Raw genomic sequence first — 19,951 nt, forward strand, 5'->3', positions numbered from 1 at the left:
AACGTCGACGAGCATTAATGTCTCGGAACGTCGGCGAAAATTAAGCAAACAACATGCTTTCAAAATACGTTACGCAGAACCGTATTATTCGTTCGTATTAATCACTCGCGTACTGGTAGGAACGAGAACTAGCTTTTGGTACTGTGCACCTTTCCCCATACATTGAACCCTTGTGCTCCGTTACACGGTTAATAATTCTCCCATAAAACACAGGAATACCATCGCCTCGGTGTCCTCAATAAAATTCAGTGTCCTCCTCAAGCTACAAATACCGAACGCATAAAAATTTCATAGTGTATCCGCAAGTGTGAACATAAACCAGAGAAGACGATCTCCTCGAGGACGAACCGTCTACGAACTATCGATAGACAGTTCTGAAGAATCGAACGAGGAATTGAGAGTTTGTCGAAACGCGTGAACAAAACAGCAACAGAGAAAAGGGAGAACGCGTGTATTTAGTGAAAAATCGTGCGAGTGGAAAGAGAGATAGATGATCGGAGTGTTTTAAACTGGCATCGAGGAGAGATCGTTGGCCGTGGTCCGAATGGGAAGCGAGGAAGGCGATGGGATGGCGAGCGTGGATGCCGCCGCTTCCTGGCAGCAATATTACACCTGGTGTGGCCCGTACTCTCACCCGCATTCCCATTCACACCCTCACAGTCCAGCTACGGGTCAGCCACACACGCATTCCCATCCTCACTATCATCATCCGAATCATCTTAATCAGTATCAGACGCCAGGCCAGTATCAGCAACAATCGTTGGCGGCATCCACGGCGAACGCATCCGCCCATTATTCCACTTCTCAGCAGTATCATATGCAGTTACAACCCGCCCAGACGCCACCCTTACACCAACAGCACCAGTTCCACCCTGTTAAGGGACAAATCGCGCCGAGGAGAGCCGCTCCTTACGACCGAACAGGTATCCAATACTAATTTCTTTATGGCTTCTCGTTACGGACCGTGCATTGTTAGGTATTTGCGTAGTTACTTGGGTATGACAAGGGATATTTGTAGAGGTACAGGTACTCACGAAAGTATTTCGACACCTGTTACGTCGCGTGAAGTATTTTCGTGAGCCGGTGCGTACAGGTATGAGTGTGAAGGTGTGGGTTGCTGGAAAGAAGACTAGCGTGTTATTACGCGTAGTTTCAGCGTACAGCCAATTTACACGGACTAACCGTTCCACGTGGACTTGTTTTGAATGAAAATTTCAATGAAAATCGCGAAAATAAAGGCTGTCAGTAGGAAAGAGAAAAATATGTACACATACGGTGACTGCCGCAACGTAATGTGCTCTTATCTTTATCTCATATAGCACCGATGCGTTTTAACATCGTCGAATAAGCTATTGTGTGCGCTTGTTACTTTGAAAACTTCTAGCAAAATGTATCTTCTGGCCGCGTGAACTAAAAACCGCGCGTAAAGGCCACCGTGTAAATTGTGTCGTAATTTAGCACGTAAACGAGAGACTCGCGTAAAAATATAATAATAATCGCGTAAATATAAATTTATAAATATAAATATATTTTAAAAAATATAAAATAAAATTTGAGGGACTAATGTATATTTTATCTGATTGGTTATTTCGTATAGACTCGACACAGTCGTAAACGTAAGGAGGCGTATTGGTCGAACGAAACGCGCAAAGAAACCGAAAGAAAATCTGCTTTCCAGCAACGCACGGTGGCTAGATTTGAGTAATTTTCGGATAATTGTTTCAACGAAGGTAATAGACGTGTGTATTTGGAAATAAGGGCGTGTACGAACAGGCGATTCTCAATGCACGGTCGTAAGGTTGTACGCGGAGTAGCGGACATACGACGTGGTCCGTGAAATGGCTGCGTAATGCGCTGATTTTTACCCGGGAAGCATCTGATTATTTAAATAGAGGTGCATACGTGCAAATAATTTTCATAACGTTATTTTTCCACAAAGATTCTATTTTTCGCAAAAATTTCACGTCGTTGATTTGTCACAAGCGTGTGATTGTTTTAAATAATAATGGGAAGCCAGGAATAAGTATGTGAGAAATCTACGGTGTATCGATGTAAACCATACGCTTGCAGAAACTTGTATGTAGAATTGTTTTTTGTGTAACTTATTATCTTAAAGCTAATACCTTTTCAGCTTCTTATATTAATTTACATTTTTATTTCTAACCAGATGATTTGAACATCGAAATCTCTTAATCGTGTGGTTTTATCGCAAATTTTCTTTACGTTTCCCGATCGATATCCCTGATTCAAACAGTAAACGAGCCTCTGCAACTGATATTTTCCATGAAAATTTACCGATTGTTAAGAATTATTATCGAAAGATTTATTTTATCCTGAAAATTATCAAGAAATATTCGAAAGAAAAATTCGGTGAATTTTTTTCGCGATTCTTCGGATTCTAACGAATCTCGTCCTTGGCTTCCGTATAGTTATTATCCTGTTCGCAACCCTGGAGGATTCGCCGCGAAATTACATAAGCGACGGCGTGGTCGAACGTCACGCGACGTCAATCACCAAATGGCTCGATCTTTCTCAAGGAATTAATAACGTCGGGCAGTTTACCTTCTCTTTCATGTATATCGTCCTGATTAAAATCCCATTCTCTGTTCCTGTACATTTTGGCCTGGTTATACCCCGGAGGATCGCGTTTCTTACAGGCTAAATCTCTTGGTAGCGTCGAATGAATGCGGACGAAAAACCGAACAGATCCATCGATTACAATAATTGATATCTAATATGTTACTCTATCTAATATGATATCTAATCGTCTTGTTATACAGATTAAATCGAATTTTCTTTCCTTTTTTTATTTTCGTTCTTCCAAAGGACGAAACGTTATTGCCACATCAAATTTAAACGTTATATCTACATTGCTAAATTTATAACGAAATGTCTTTTTGAGTTCTCACAATTGAACTCTTCTTTGCTCATAATAAATTTAGCTACTTTTAACGACGGATATTTCAGGATAAAATGTACAAATAAAGAATAATTTCATTAAATACTAACGCCAATTATTCTTTCGTGTAATAAATATTATATTTTGTCTATTGGTATATTAAAAGTAATTTTTCGAGTTCCCCAAAGTCTCCCAAGAAGCTCTCGACAAAGTTTCCCTTTAAAAAATTCCAATTGTTTATCAAATTTTATTATTTATCATTTACTTGTAATATCAATAGGTCGAAGCTCAAAGTTCGCGCCAAAGAAATTCTCAACAGAATATTTTCCTAAAAGCTGCCGATCAAAATATACTATTATTTATTTTTAACAACAACGATAGCCCCTCGAGTTGTGCAAAGTTCAAAGTCTACTGCACGAATCTCTCAGAATTTCCCCCTAATAAATCCAGTGAAACTTATCAAATTTTCCAGCCGACTCTGCATAATAGTGTCTACGTATGTGTAATAAAATTCCATCGCCAACCCTCTAATCAACGTTACACGCACGATTTTCATCGAAGCAAACCGTTTCTATCGGTTTTCCCTAAATAAATTCAAAGTACAAACGACAACGCAGGGGTGTCGAATAAAAGCAACAGATTCCCCATGAATAATTCAGCGTTCGTTTTCAGCGACGGTTGCGTCGAAACTTCTTCTTCTTCTTCTTCGTTCCTCGTGTTCATCCCTTCGTGACAGTCTACCAGACAGGGTGGATTTACTCGAGTCGATCGAGTCGTTTTCGTCGACATTTTTGTTTCTCGGCCCGTTGGATACGTAAGAGCCTGTAACCTCCATAGATTATGTGTATGTGCGTCGGTGGCTCTCGGTTACGCAAACGTTCCTCTCAGAAAACTCGCGTCTTTCGTGTCGCATCTCCGTCATGCTGACGCCTCCAAGTGTCTAGCTCTGTCAAAATTGTTCCTTCGCCTCCTTTTCTTTCTTTCGTTTCTTTTCTCTCCTCCCTTCTTTTCTTGGTTTTGAATATCGGTGTTCTTATTGTTATTTAGAGTCGCATCAACTGCAAGATTATTAGCGACTACTTTATTGGGTGCTGTTCTAAGGGTGTCCATAGATTATCGATATATGTATGTCGTCAATGTTTCAAGCTTATTAACTAAAAGGATCGATGTATATTATAGATACAATACAATCTGTTATAAATATTTATTGCAAATACTTGTTGACGATATTGACAAAATTTGGTATGAATATTTATTATAAGTATTTATTGACAATATTGTATTGATAATACACATTGATCCTTCTAGTTTAGAATTTTGAAATGTCGACAATATACGATATATTGATAATTTGAGGATATTCTAAGAAGTGTAGGAAATACAAAGATCGAAGAAATCACGCTTATCGCTCTAAATCGCATTTATTCTGTTAATAAGTACATATACACAGTTAGCGCTTTTTAAAGCAGAATGACTTCTTTAATATTGGACCAATCAATTTGAATTCTTCCGACAAGTTAGAAGAATTAGTTTACCAGATGATGTGTAAAATAATGTTGGAAAAATTGCAGTTGATCGTAATCGCCAAGTAATCGTCGTTAAACGTCACAAAACATACTCTTTAACCCTTCGGTCGCGTTGGACAAAAGGTGAGAAAAGCCTTCTCGATATGCATGATTTCGTATCTTAATCCTTTAAAATTAAACATCTTTCTAAAATGTTCGAAATCTTTCCTATCTGCTAAAATAAGAAGAACAAGGTTAAACTATAAAAATTCGAGGATCGTGGTAGGGTTAAGCTGTGTAACCCGCTTGCTTAACTTGGCTACTATGACCGAAGGAAGTGGCTCATTACAGGTTACGATGGTCATTTTCTGCAAGATTGCATTCGATCATAATGATTATCGCGTGGCCGCCGGTGGGCTCGATTCTTTGATCTTATATCGATTTAATGCAATAGAGCTGCTAATTCGTTATCGATTCTTTGCTAGATTTTATTGCTTCCATTGGAGATTGCAAATATCAAAGGTGATTTATTTACCATTATTTACTACAATACTGTTGAATTTTTCGCTTAAGTTTGTTTAATAAATTTATTTAACCCTCGTGCGTCAAATCGAAGCCATGATAAAACATCAATGAAATGTGAAGATAAACAATTAATTTTCCTCTTTGTCGTTCCTCTGCATTCACGTTAATTCTTCTTCAGAAATATCGAATCTGCTCGGTACGTCAAACTCGACAAGTTGCAGAGAAATTGTTCTACAAAAGGCCGATTAATATAATCTTTCACCGAAAAATAGTGTGAAATTGAAACACAAAGAGAAGGTTCAGATGTTGGTGTAATAATAAATGAAGACATTGAGAACGTTGTATGGCGATGCTTTCGTTTCGCGAGACACCAAGGATGAAATTAAACGAACAACTACTAGCTACTTTTTAATGTTTTTAATTAATAATTCCAGCAACCTGCCAACCTCCAAGCTTTACCTTTTGCTCGTTCTTCCACTTTCATCGTACGAACTTTTTTACATTTAAATGAACAACCATATGCGTAATGAGCGTTACGAGACACGATTGTCACGGTTATATTGGTAAAATTCGAAACCAATTAAAAAGTGCATATGGAAGTTACAGGACGCTTAAACTTTAGGTGCTTTATAAAATATTAGTATAAAAATACGAATACTCATTGTAAACATATTTATGCTGAAGATGGTCCAACTAAGTATCAAGATAATTAATATGCAAAAATTTCATTTTACTAATGCTATCTATGGTCAAAGCATGAATCTTGAAGAGAAATGAAACTTGGAAAAAAAAGAAATGTACATACAAAATTATATAACGCAGAGAGAGAGAGAGAGAGAGAGAGAGAGAGAGAGAGACGAGATCCTGCCTTCATATGTAGTTTATAAAAAGTTAATCAAGTTTCCAAGAAATGGGTCGTTGTAAAGCCAAATAGATTCGTCTGCCAGTCCACATATAAAGCTATCGTTATTTTCCTGCATCTTCTCGTTCTACATTCTGGAATTATTCAGATCCGTGTACATTTTTCGACAGCGTCGTCGAAATAAACCGAAAGAACGAGTGTTTTCATAGCAGGAGACCGTTACGAATAACGTGGCAATGCATGCACGCGGTTATTTTTCTCCCATGGAAATTCACGATAATCCCGTCGGTGAAATAAACAGCAACGTCCATCATCCGGAGTGGCGGTACATGAAAACCGTATCTAATCGTTCGCCATTTCCATCAGCTGTACTGTCTTCTACTGGCCTGTCCTGTACTTTTATGCTATTCTTTTATTCAAATCGTGTGGCCAGTATTCGCTAAGTGTACGCGAAAGTCCATCGATCTTTTTCTTTTACCTCTTTCCACGATCCAGAAATTTTTCTTGGACTTTTCTCGTTTCTTAATTATATAACAGCATCTTGGATCTGATATCTATCTTATTGTGTTCGATGATAAACACGGTAGAATCTCGATCATTCGACCGTAATGTGGACACGAAGCAAGGAATAATACGAAAGGGTGCAAGATTGTTACTAAATCGTGCAATAAAGTTATAAGAAAAACAATATTGTACGTATATTTAGGTTCCATTATTTATTATTCATATTATATATATTACTCATTGGTCGAATTGATTACATTTAATTGATTGGAAATTTGATCAAGTGCTTTAAGGCTACATTGACTGTTTACATAGTCGTATTCTTTTATCGTATTCGTTTTAAACTTGCGAAAGAAGTGAAATGTATTGTGGTAAAGTTCAAAGTGTTTCGAATAATACGGAATTTTGGTTAAACCGGACTCGAATAACCAAATACTTCACTGTATATCCTTTTTTAATATTCGTGATGATATATATTACATTTCTTATATAATATAATAGAAAATGCAAAATAAGTAGTAAACGAAAACAATTTGTTTCGCTAAGTATCAGAAATATAACTCTCAATTAGTATAGAATAATTAATATGATACATAATTAAAAAGTTATAATGAAAATATGAAATCTGAAAGATGTGATAATGATAATAATAATTGCAGTGATTATAATAAGTAACAGTAATAATAACAGTAATCAACAGTAATTAATCTGCTGTGGGTTCGGGGGTGGAATAGGTCCAACGTAATTGCGTGTCGTAAAATTACCATTTACTTAATCGTTATTTAATTATTCACTTTGCACTGGAATAAATATCAATATAAATCTCATAACATTGAAGAATTGACGAGTTACAAATTGTAGGTTGCTATTCACTTGATCGTTAATTTATTCACTTTGTACTGCGATAAATATCAGCAGAGCTCTGTTGCACAATAATTCATCAACTAATGATATTAAAGAATTAACGAGTTACAGATTGTTGCTTACAGAATACATTGTAATAATTGTCGAAGTCTGCGTCGAATAGAATAATAAGACAATTCGTAATTTGATGCCGTGGAGCAACATTTATTATCACTGTTAGTTTGGCTTCGTGACTCGCAAAAATGTTACTAATAACATTAGTTCAATTGCGCAAGAGTGTCTAAATATCCTAACATTTATGACCGATATATATGTATATATCAATACGTACATACCGATATATGGTTATTATCACTAAAACCAGCAATGACTAAAGCATAATACTCGAAGGAGAATAAAATAGTGAAAGGATCAAAATGAAAGACGCATACAAAATTACAAAAATCAAAGAGAAAAGCAAGACTCTACTCTTATTGTATTACGTTGTCCCAAAAGTTTCTGTCACTTCATAAGGAAACAATAGATGCACAATATTTTCTGTTTTATATTATTTATATTATTGTAATATAATTACACATTATTATGTTATTAATATTATTCGTTCCAATAGAACAGAATGGACCATACATAATTCAATAAAATAATATAAAACAAACAATATCGTGCATCTATTATTTCCTTATAAAACTTTGAACTTTATAAAACTTTGAAAAGAACTTTGGGACAACCTAATACTTGACAGAAGAATTAATCAAGTTTCCAATTTGCGATATACGTGAACAAAACTATCTCTGACTGGAAGGGTTGGACAGGGCTAAGATCAATCAAGATATCCGAGTGTAAATATCAAAGTGGATACCGTCCCTGCTTGCGACCGTTCGAAAGTGAATACGAAGCTCGCTTTCCAGCGAATCCTTGATCGCCAAGTAGGCGTTACACGAGGGAAAAAAATCGCGTCGTAGCTTAGAAAAGAGGTGGAAACGAATCGCGGAACGAATGGAATCGAGACAGAAAGAGACTCACTCGGTTTACCTCGTGCTAATCCGGCGGCGGGAGAGATTCACGATTGACAAAGTGGGAGAAACAGGAGGTGGAAATCGATTATTCGCGTATCCTGCGATTCCCCGCTTAGAAATCAACATCATCGAGACCGCGGAGTTATCCTGGAACGTTGCATTATCCTCGGCAACGAGACGGAACGCGCGCGTCCTTGAGATACGTTGCGAACACAGACCAGGATCCATTCGATTACACACGATGCACACCGAAGTAAAAGATCTGCAAAGGATCTACGAAAGATCTACGAAAGATTGTTCGCTGGATCTTCTTGTCCATTGAATAACCAAGGTGGAACTAATTGTCGCGACGTTCTCTGTAATCGTGTTGACATTCGGTAATTTCTACATACCTACACGTGCGGATTTGTCCTGTTGCTTGCCAAGTCCCCGAGGAGCAAATGACTTCCGCTGTTCATGGGGATTTTCCATGTTTTTTCCCTTCCTCCGGGTTGTTCAAGGCTTCGATACTATGCGACGCACGGCTCTTCTGTCTTCCTCTTTGGGTTTCAGACTTTCGTCTCTTTGCATCGAACACGATTGAACGTTAATCGCGCTTATGTAACAGGCACATTAATTGTACAGTAGAACTCCGTTTATGCGAACTTGTTGGGGGATAAGTTGATTCATGTAAGTAAGCAGGTCGTTCATATAATAGAAGTCCATCTGTGATTCTTGGTTCAATTAATAGAAGTTCGTGTTCAAATGAGAGGATTCCACGAAACATTTGCTATTAAATTATATATATAATGTGTCACATAACGTCTATAGTGTACATTGTTAGATGTTCATATATGAATGGATCGACGCTCGGTGATAGTTAAGGTAATAGGAGCTCAGCTAAAGTTCAGTTAATTAGCCACTGCTAAAATTTCGTTCATATAAACCAAGTTCCACTGTACTTGTGTAGTGAAATTGAGAAATTGAGAAGTCGACAAAAGTTGATCAGTTTGGTTTCGTAGAACCTCACAGGGTGGCGGATATTTTATAGCAAACATTTCTTACTATACTGGCAACAGTCGTTTATTCTGTGGTACATATTATGTTCATTCGTTGCTCCTATTAAATACAAATATACTCTTTGAAATTATGCTGCCTTCTTCGACCTCTTATTTTACAAACTTCCTCCTGTTCCAGTTGTTCATCGTGTGTCATGATCAGTCGGGATCTTTCTATGTAGGTAATTTCTTGAAGCATTACCAGTAACAAATATAAAAAGTAAAATAATGTGAATAATATTAATACAAACTTGGATATAATGGAACTGACTTAGGAACATCTTCAAATTGTTAGCCACACTAGAAGTTGTAGTTAACAAGTATTTCGTCGGTTTCTAGAAAAATATATGTTCTGGAGGAATGATCGCAACTAGGGAAGATAGATTTTTAGGACAGTAGATTCGAATCATGGGTCGTCGTTCGTGGAAAATCGCGGCTGTGATCCCCTGACCAGGCTGTGGCCCATGAAGCTGCATCAGTGCGTGCATCTCTTGCACATGCGAGCCATGAGCAGCGCGTGTGGGCCGATCTGATCTTCCGGTGGATTTCGCGCGATGACTCAGCCCGCGACTCGTTCCTTGAATCGTGCGACACTCTACGAAATATCGAGACAGTCAAAGGGAATCTTCGATCGATTACAATCGTAAATCACAAATTATGTCATATCGTAAGGATGTTGGGTCGAATCCAGATTTTCGCATATTAGTAATATATTTAACAACAAGATAGAAATAAAAGAATTTTGAACTTGAGCGTAAAGTGAATTTGATTGAATACGAGCTGATTTTCTGCACTGAACTGTGATCCTTTCTCGTGTCCTCGTGGAATCAGGAATCTCAATCACATTGTAGCAACAATTCAATTGATTTCAGGTTCTCACTCATTAATATAAAATACTAATTATTTACAAAAGGATAATAATTTAATTTTGAAGCGAGTCTTATAGGATAGGATTTTATTCTCCGAACTTTGATCCTTTCTCGAATCTTCAAGGATTCACTCAGGAATTTCAGTCATATCGTAGGAACGTTCGGTTGAGTTCAGGTTTTCACTCATTAATATAAAGCGTTAATTATCCACAAATGTATAATAATTGAACCTTAAACTGGATTTCATCGGATACGATCCCATTCTTCAAACTGTGACTCTTTCTCGACTCTTCGCCCTGGAATCTCTTGTTTATTTATGTTTTGTGCTTTGTTACGTTGAGAGCGATATATTTGCTGATCGTACGGAGTAAATTTAGTTGGTCAGATAATTCACTCAATTATATCACATTCTCAAAGATCTGATGCCCGTAGCACACGCATTTCCACGTGCAGCCAAGCTCGCACGTGGCACCGTGCATCCTGAAATGTGTTTCATTTAGCAAACTACAACGGCGAGTAGACATCGCGGAAGATTTTATTTCACAATTCGCTATTTTACTTCCAATGGAAACGCGCCGATTATTCTCGAAAACGAAGGAACAAGAAATAGATAATTGTTAAGGTAATTGTGAAATCTCGTGCGTTGACTACATTTACCGTATCTTTCTCGCGTATCCAAGCATTGAAAGGAACAAGCACGGTCGTTTATTGGAACCTGGGTTCCAAGGGGGAAAACATACGATAACTCATATTCGCGATTAAAGCGAAACCTCGGCTAGTTAGCGTTGCTAGGCACCGGTGTAATTGCATCCTGACAGTGAATAGATTTACACTTCTACTCGCGGCTTCTAGCTTCTGCCAATATCATTCTCTCTAATCAAGCGTTTGCATACGTTATTCATTCATGGTGGCTGATGTCTGCTCACCGGTAGCTGTTTTCTTCTCGTTTATTATTCTTATTGTGGCTAATACGCCGACTTTCCCGATAAATAATAATTTTCGTAGTTGGAAGATGAGAGGTTTTTAACGCGCTGAATATTTAACATTATTTTCAGGCAAATTGAGGCTTTCGGTTGGAACGAGAGGAAGGTATAATTTGCACCTGGTAATGATCGGTTGGCGAGAGTGATGACAAGCGCACGTTTTTGGAGGTTTATTTAACTCGGTTTGTAACAGGCGTCAGGATCGCTGCAGATTATTTTCCATTATGAATCATTACTTACGGACGGTGCGAGCTCTTATTCACAGAGCGAATTGTATTTTTAATTTGCGAATCTTTTAAACTTTTCGATTTCTCCAAACGCTTGAATCTTCGAGTCCAAACGCTCCCCCTAGCAATTTACTTTACCAATACCGTTGTCGCAATCCTGATCGATCTCACCTAGCCTTCCATACACTGCGTTATCCTCGAACTTGCAAATTACCAAAATTCCCTCCTCTCCGAAATTTCCCCTAACTTTGACCAGCTTTCTCTTAACCTTGGGAATTGCAAAACTAAGCCAAAAGAAATCTGTGTGCAACTGCTACGATACTCCGAATGAAAAAACCATCAACCGCAGCAGCGAAAGGGACACATCGTCGTTTCCTTCTCGTGTCACGATACGTCGCAACGAATGGCGATATTTTTTTCCGGCGAAAGGGGACGAGATGAGACAAAGACTAATAAAGGGAATGAGGACGTACGTAGAGAGTGAAACGCGAAGAATGAGGCTGAACAAAGAGAGAGAAGAAGAAGAGGGGTCTGCTTTGCGAAGGTTGCCGTCGCGAAGACAGTTTGCTAAGCGCGTCCGTATACGAATACTCCCACTTGCGTATTATGCGAGAACAGAGATAGGGTATCTCTCGCGAGAGGAACATTTTCCCGTTCTTTTCTGCGGCGAACGCTGATCTCTGACCCCGAGTCCTCCGAGATCTCGGCCCAGAGACCCTCCCTGCTTCGCTGTGCTGGGCCCACGCTTCTCACGACACGATCCTGTGCGACTACTCTCGCTCTCTTTCATCTTTTCGCCAGCTGAAATGATATTCCGTCACGAACGATGGACGTAAGTGCAAGATACGGAGATGTCCAACAGATACGGAAAGATCATCTCCGTTGCTTCTTTAGTTTCAGGTATATACAGGCGAGACATTTCATTTAGCGCGTGTACAGTGCTGCTACTAGAGAGTATTTGCACGCAACCGTATTCTCCAACGAAGCTTTTGGTCCAAGCGTTGCACACATTTCACCCTTAGAGTATCAGATTTTTCTGGTCGTATGAAGATCGAATAATAATGAAAGACTATTACTGTGTATATATATATATTACTATGTTACCAATATGTTATGACATATTATTATATTACTATATATTGAATGCTATTGAACGATACGAAATTTAATATACTTTGGTTCTACATGGCCAAGTATTGTATGTAAATAAATACAATATCTAAATACAATAGTGTGCATATACTATTTTGTAGTCTCTATACGATATAAGTGTTTGTTCGTGGTTTTTATATTCTATATATGTGGCACCGATCGTTAGATACATTCGTACAAGGTGCGACACGTGTATTTTGCAAAATTATCTTTTTCAGCAAACCATAATAAAAACATGGATCTCGTGGCAATCGCGATCACCGTAGAAGCGAGAAATTTCAACGATTACATGTATATAGTAAGCTAAACAAGAAACAGATTAGCCAAAAAACACGTCTTCATCTTCTCTATTTCTTTGATCTTTCATTGTCTTTGTTCTCGATATAACTCGTATCGAGATTTATATCAAAGATCTCTTTTCTCCTCTTTTTTTCATCCTGTCGCTCTTTTTATAATCTGTCTATTTATCTTTCTCATTATCATACATTGACGTTCACGCAAATACTGTACTTGTATCATTTTCAGGTGACCCCATGATAACATCCTCTCTGAAGGGTAAGTGACAAACGACAGCTCATACATTTCTTCTTTTTTTTTTTCTCTTTCTTTCTTTCTTTTCTTTATATTCTTTTTATTTTCTTACGCGTTTTTGCATCCACAACCCCGGACGAACGATCCACGCAATGATCGTCGTTTACCACCATAAATCTTCTATCCTAACTTTTCTGGAACGAGGACAATAGTGGGACGTGTTCTCTCATTTGCATGAGTTTTCTTTCTTTCCTCAGTTTTCCATTCACGCTTTTACTCTCTTTCACACACGTAGGCATTAGAAACGTGCATCGAAGGGTATCGAGAACTTGACGCGACGTTCGTAAGGACGCGCAATGATCCGCGTGCAGAATTTTTTCGCGTGACGCAATAATGAGATGTCCAGAATCTTTCGTTCCTTGGACGTTGTTTCGAAATTCTGATATTTGAAAATTTCCAAGTTTGAAAATCTGCAACCTCGAAATTTTTCATATTTAATCTGATGCTAGAAGAATTTAAAAGTTTGGAAATTCGGAGCTTTGGAACATTGGATATTCGAAAACGTGGAGCGTTAAAAGTTTCTAAGTGAAAACATTTGGAACATTGGAAAACGTGTAATTCGAGACAAAACATTCGAGACATGGAATGTTTGAGAATTTCTAATTGCAAGATTCGCCGCATTGAAAAATCTCTGATTTAAATATTCGAAACATTTTGAGTTTTAATAAAAATTTGGAGCTCTGAATATCACAAAATTTGAAAGTTTTCAATTGTAATGATAGTTGTCCTTCGAGTCCAAACTTTTAATTTCTGAAATACCGGTTCTCAGAACGATATCGATGCACTTGCAAGCGATTAGGAAGCGTAGGTAGAAGCAGCTTAAGCATCCGTTTATTTTACGATAGTACCGATTATTATTTTACCGATTAGGTGTAGAGAAGAGTCAAACGTAGTGTAGTGAACACGACGAGTAATTTCTCTAAACACGAAACAGGGAACATTCTACTCTACTACAAATTCAGAAAATGACAAGACAATTAAACGAGATTGACAAGAGCAGATGAGAAATCATTTCATTTTACTTAACACCTTTTTACTAAAAATCTTTTGCTATAAGGATTTCTCCAATCAAAAATTGAAAAAATGATCTCTTGACGATTAATTCATAGAAATACTATAATTATAAAAAGTAACAGCTGTTTGAATGAATTAACCTGCGTGTCGTAAGAGATGTGTGACAAATCACGAAAAAAGTTAGAACTCGAGAAACGATACAGCCATGAACTAAAAAACGAAATAAATAAATAAGGAAAAAGCAAGAGGAAAATCAGTAAGAAAATATAGTAACTAAATTAGTAAGAAAATAATTTTCAGTTTGAATAAGACTAGAGTTTCAAGTTGTACAGTCGGATATAAATGGGATTGGCTCGTGGACAAAAGCTGTTTAACATGTACATTAATTCAACGTGTTTCATCGTCAATAATTTATAAGTCGCGAAGCTATTAATTACGCATCTCAAACGTACGCACAAGTATGCGGAGAAGCCGTGGCGATTGGTTACGTGCCATTATAGCAACAGGGATCTGCATGGACCTCTTTTCTCTTTTCTTCATACGTATTAGCTATCGGCGATTTTCAATTATTTTCATTATGTAAATCGCGATAACTATACTTGTCGTTGTTTACCTTATTAACGCATTATTAATACATCGATCGCCGCGGTGGTCGTCAGTGACCCACATTCACCCCATTTTTCAGAACGATTAAGACGATGTTAAATCGACGGACTGAAAGATTTTCGACGACACGAATGGCTTGGATAAACATTGGTTAAGAGCGGGCCAATATAATATTTTCCAAGAATATCACGTTGCAGTGTGTTCGAATCTATCGCGGGGAAAATTTACAAAATTTACGTGGCAGTCGACGTGTTGATTTTTAAATCCTGCAATACCTGACTATCTATTCAGGAACATTGAGTCTTTGTCTCTAGTTTTAGTTTGTCAAATGAAAATAATATTAGCCATCCGCCTGTAAATGTCCTGTCGTTTAATAATTTCGTATAATTTTCAATTTTAATTTTAGTAACTAGCTTACGCGTGCCTTAAAACGAAAAAGATCAAGCAAATCGCCGTGTTAATCAACCGAAAAGCAAATCCGATATACCGTACGTAGCGAAGGATTTGAAGAGCATCCGAAAATTATATCCTGAATTTAAGTAGCATAAACATATTATGAGAAGGAGGCAACTAATGCTCGTCGGAGTTAGCTCGGCTCGAATAGCGTGGATTACGCGTTAAAAATGTCCTCGCAGGTCGTCACGTGGAACGATCGTTTTACGTGTTTCTCGGCTGTCGATCTATGCAGCATGTCTGTCGACATTCGACGAACAGATATTCTTGTTTCACCGACAGCACAACATCGCCGTGCTCTTACATTTTATCTCGCAAGATGTGGCAATGCCGTGTTATGGCCTAGCCACGGCTGACGTTATGGAAGGATAATCCCATGCGGTCGACGCTTGGGTCTCAGATTTCGCGCTGAGACCATAATCTGGTGTGCAGGGGAAACGAGAGGAAACCTGGACGCCAACCGGCTCACCCCGTGTAAACTCGGCTGCTTGCACAAAAAATTCGTATAACACGTCAGAAATTAAGCCGACCCCGCGTTAACGTATCTTATTATAGCGGGAGATGTTCTTCGTTTTGCTTTGGCTTAGTCGTGGATTAGGTTTAACGCGGTTAATAGGTTGGTCATTGTTACTGTATCGAGTAAAATACGGCGCGCAAAATGATCCGCCGTGTTCTCGTAAGATTTGCCCTTCGATCTACCTGCAATGATGAAATCGCGGCCAGCGAGAACCTACGTATTTTGCTAGGCAGATCTCGCTATAAAAGGGTTCGAAGAGGGAATTGTAGCGCGAAGTGAGACACAGAATCAATCTTTCGAAGGAGATTTATTATGGCGATAGTGCGGAGATAGTGCAAGAAGAGTAACACCGAGAGTTCTAATAATAAAGAGGAGCGAGCAAAGGAAAAGAAAACGAATCGCAGCAATAAATCAGAGAACTTACGGCATATATACTTGCACGTTATCGTATTTATTATGGCATTTGTACTAATTAATTAGATAGGGAATCCGGCCGAATAGGACGCGTAGAAGCGAGCACGACTAGATTTCTTCTAGTAAAATATGAAAATATAATACCACTTTTGTCGTTCTCAGCTTAGTCTTCGAGAATTATCGAGTTTGAAAATTTATCAAGTACGCTTGAACATGAATAATTCCGGACTAGATAGGACCGAATAACAAACAGAAGGTTATCCTGCGTGTAAAAACAAAACGAGAGTGTAGAATCAAATTTTTCCGTCTAGGGTTTCATTTTCATGCGTGTGGTAAATTTTCAAATTTATTTCCCTCGGAAGCAAAGCGTCTTGCGAAGAAATTTTATTCCGCCACTTTGACTTATTTTCACGCGTAAACTTACCGTCGATTATCTAGTTCTACCCAGTCTCCAAGCCGCGAATGAAAACGTGTTATTCCATATTTGTTTTCTTACTTTTCCACAAGGAATCACACCGCGACCGCTCTTACACGTTTTATTCGGCCGGGCACTGTATGGAACTTCATAGGCTCGTTTAATTTTAGTGATTTAGTAATCACGTTTCACGTGACTACAAAAATTTAATGATGTGCGAGTGAAACGCAGAAGCTGATAAAAACGGCAGATGCTTTTTTCGTAGCCATTGGACATAATTTTCACTTTGGAAGAACAGCAGCTTTTAAATGAAGACGCATACGTATTCTACATATGTATGTAAGAAATAGACGATACGATGCGTTTATTGGAATTTAACGAGCAGTTTAGTCGCTGAAAACACGTCTCTTCACGCTGACATCGCTTTATTCATCTCGCTTCACCCTGTTATTCAAATAGTTTTCCACCATTACCATAGGGCGGCTCGTTATGGACATGTATAATTACACTTGGTAATAATAACAGCGTATTGATACGTCGTGCGTATTCTCGTTTCGTATTGCGCCTGATCGTTTCATCAATCCTGTTTATCGTTACGTTAATACGCGCCCAAGGATACAAAACGTGTCAAGCTGGTTGGTTTTTCCTATTATTTATTATACTGTTAAATCTTCTTTTCCTGCGTGATCGACGCATTGACTTCTAGACATTTCGATGGAAAATCTTTGATAATAGTCGAGGGAAGTTTCCATTAAAAATTTGTCTTTCTTCGATCTTCCATCGCGTTCGTGTTTTTTAAACGTAGACAATCCAACTTCGTTAGGTTCCATGCGGTTAGGTTAAAATTAGAATGGAAAATTAGGACTAAGTTCGATATCGTCGAGGTAGAATTATGATTGACAGTAAAAGAGAGTCAGAAAGTCTGTGGTAAAATATTAGGTCATCCTGTGAGTGACGCAGTCATTAATTTTCATATACTTTCATATACAGATGGAAATAAAAAGTTACCCGTTGACAATCGATTTTTAGAATTCATTACTTTTCCTATTAAGTTTTGGAAGTTTCTCCAATTTTCCGTTACTCCGATAGTAACAACTCTTGTTGTTTTAAATTGGTCCTTTAAAAAAAGCGCATTGTGGGATGACTCGATGCATGCGGTTACAGAAAGATAACGAGAAAATGGCAACTTTGATTTATTTTCATCTCGGTTCGCTGAAAGAAAATTTTCCTTTTCATCCGTATCGTGACTTATCAGAGTTTCGCAAGATATAAAACGGTTTAAGAATTTTCCAATTTCGAGAAAAATTATTTCCATCGTATCGCTTAGAGATTTTGGAATATTCGTTAACGTCCATAGAAAATTTTCCAATTTTCCTCTCCTATTATCTTCGATAAGAGTTTGTTTCGTAAGAGTAATTTTCGTATTTAATAAGAGTCTAATAAACGAGAACTAGAAGAATTTCTCGAGAGTAAAGACGTGGCGTATCGATGTTGGAAATATGATTTCGAAGATAGAGGAATCAGACGAAAAAGGAAAAGCAGAATGCTTCGGAAAGCGAGAGGCACGACGACTGACAGAATCCTCCGTACACCTATATACACGAGTTTAAATCTCCTTTGTCAGCCAGAAGTCAAAGGTTGATCTCCGGAGAAATTCAAGGAAGAGCTGACTTCGAATTTACACCGCCCCTCGGTATTCCAAGATAATAGAAATTTATCGACGTACAGAATATATAGGAAAAAGTTCAGCAACATAGTCTTTCATAGTTCTTCAGCTTTTGTGTCGTACGACATCTACGAGCTTGAAACTGTTTCACGTACCAGAAATACGATTATTCGGCTTAAGGATACGACAAACGTATTGTGCATAGTTTACGAAAAACTAAACTGCGAGGATGATTAAAATTAACATTAATTAGTTTGACTTGTGGGTACATCAGATAAAAATAACGAATCGAATTTTATGGCAAATTTGTTGAATTTTCTATATTAATATCCTTCTATTTTAAATTAAGATTTATGGTCGTGTTGACTATTAATGTCATGGATGACTTGGCACAATTATATTCATCTTCGTTATAGTACATGCAGAAATTGGAAAATTTGCTTACCTGTCTGATTTTGCGTGGTACATATAATGAAATTACACATGATAAATGCGTATAATATAATACATACATATATACAGTGACACGCTGAAAGTCATAAGTTTCAAAAAAGTTATTCTCTTTTGAAGATCGTTCTATCTCGCTTCTGTAGTTGAGCCTAAATTTTGATTTTTCTGAAGGATGCAATTACATTGTGACGTTAATATTTCCACGTGAGTTCGTGATTTCTTTTATATCGCCACGTTAATGTTCGATTTAGTGCAAAGTTCTTATTGGAAAGCTCGTCGTATAAATCTTACAACGTAGCTAAAACGTCATACTTTTGTAGAAGGTGCGAATGTGAATAGAATAGTAGGATTAACGAAACATTTGGTTTGGCTTTAATTCAAACTAGACGACTGGTACTATCTTAATTTCATTCATTAAACGAAAGACGTCACATCGGTTGCCAAGTGTTCGTCCCTGAGAAATGAATTTATTTCTCTTTCTAACAGCCAATTCGGATAATGTGATTTACTCTTGGCAGAGTTTGGAGAAGATATCGAAATTAATCTTGATCTTGAATCGTTTGGTAAGGCGAAGAAGCATGTTAAGGACAAAATTTCCTTCCGACTATTGAAGATCCTTTCATGAACTGTATTAGATTTGGAAAGTTTAAGGTTTGTACAAACTACGAACAGCTACTACAAACCTTGATGATCAATTCTTAGGTCAATTCTCAAGCATTCGTTTTATAATAACAATTTTTCCATTTTTATCATCAATTTTTCTACGTTTTCGATCTTCTGTGATTCAGGATCCGCGACTTTTGAAAATCATAGATAAACGCATAGATATCGCCACGTTACAAAATTCGAAGAGTTGGATTTTCAAATTATCTCACAAGCGCCCTAATTTTTACTCTTAACTTTCCCCAACTTTCCGCTTACAACATTCGAAGCATCTAAATTTCTTAGCACGACAAACCGTGGAATTTCAAAGATTTCTCGGCAAACTTCATCGAAGCGATCACCGAAAAACAACGCCAATTATCGAAATCCAAGTTTTCCAAGCTTTTCGCTCCCAATATGTATGCATTCCAATTAAAAAAAGAAAAAAAAATGAAAAAAACAAGCGAAACGATCAGAAAGGGTTTGAACGCACAACTTTACGTAACATGGGAGATTACGACGCGTCACAATGGACACGACCGACTTTCGATAATTGATCCCCTCGATCCATCTGAATAATCACGATCGTACAAAGGAAAACCGCGTTATCTGCTCGAATCGCGTTCCCTTCTAACAAATCCCTCCCCCACTTTTCTCGATATCTCTAGCAATTACCATTTCTCGCTACTCTAACCGATTACATAATCGATCGAGGAGAACAAAACTATTTTCGCGACAAC

The 19,951-nt window shown here is 37.7% G+C and overlaps 1 protein-coding gene across 6 annotated transcripts in view; it reads left to right on the forward strand.

The window, feature by feature from the left end:
- The first annotated feature begins 459 nt into the window (after nucleotides 1–459).
- The window catches only part of LOC117204007 (thyrotroph embryonic factor), a 101,013-nt gene continuing 81,521 nt past the window's right edge, over nucleotides 460–19,951 (forward strand). Inside the window, exons 1-2 of one of the 6 annotated variants that reach the window (XM_033440971.1) lie at nucleotides 460–923; nucleotides 12,969–12,998. In XM_033440971.1, coding sequence (XP_033296862.1) covers nucleotides 545–923; nucleotides 12,969–12,998 — 409 coding nt within the window. In that variant the 5' untranslated portion in view covers nucleotides 460–544. The remainder of the gene's footprint in view (nucleotides 924–12,968; nucleotides 12,999–19,951) is intronic. The other 5 variants (XM_033440970.1, XM_033440975.1, XM_033440973.1 and 2 more) reach the window with 5 other exon arrangements.

The sequence above is a fragment of the Bombus bifarius genome, unplaced genomic scaffold (genome assembly GCF_011952205.1).
Source record: "Bombus bifarius isolate JDL3187 unplaced genomic scaffold, Bbif_JDL3187 scf7180000007975, whole genome shotgun sequence".
NCBI lineage: Eukaryota > Metazoa > Arthropoda > Insecta > Hymenoptera > Apidae > Bombus > Bombus bifarius.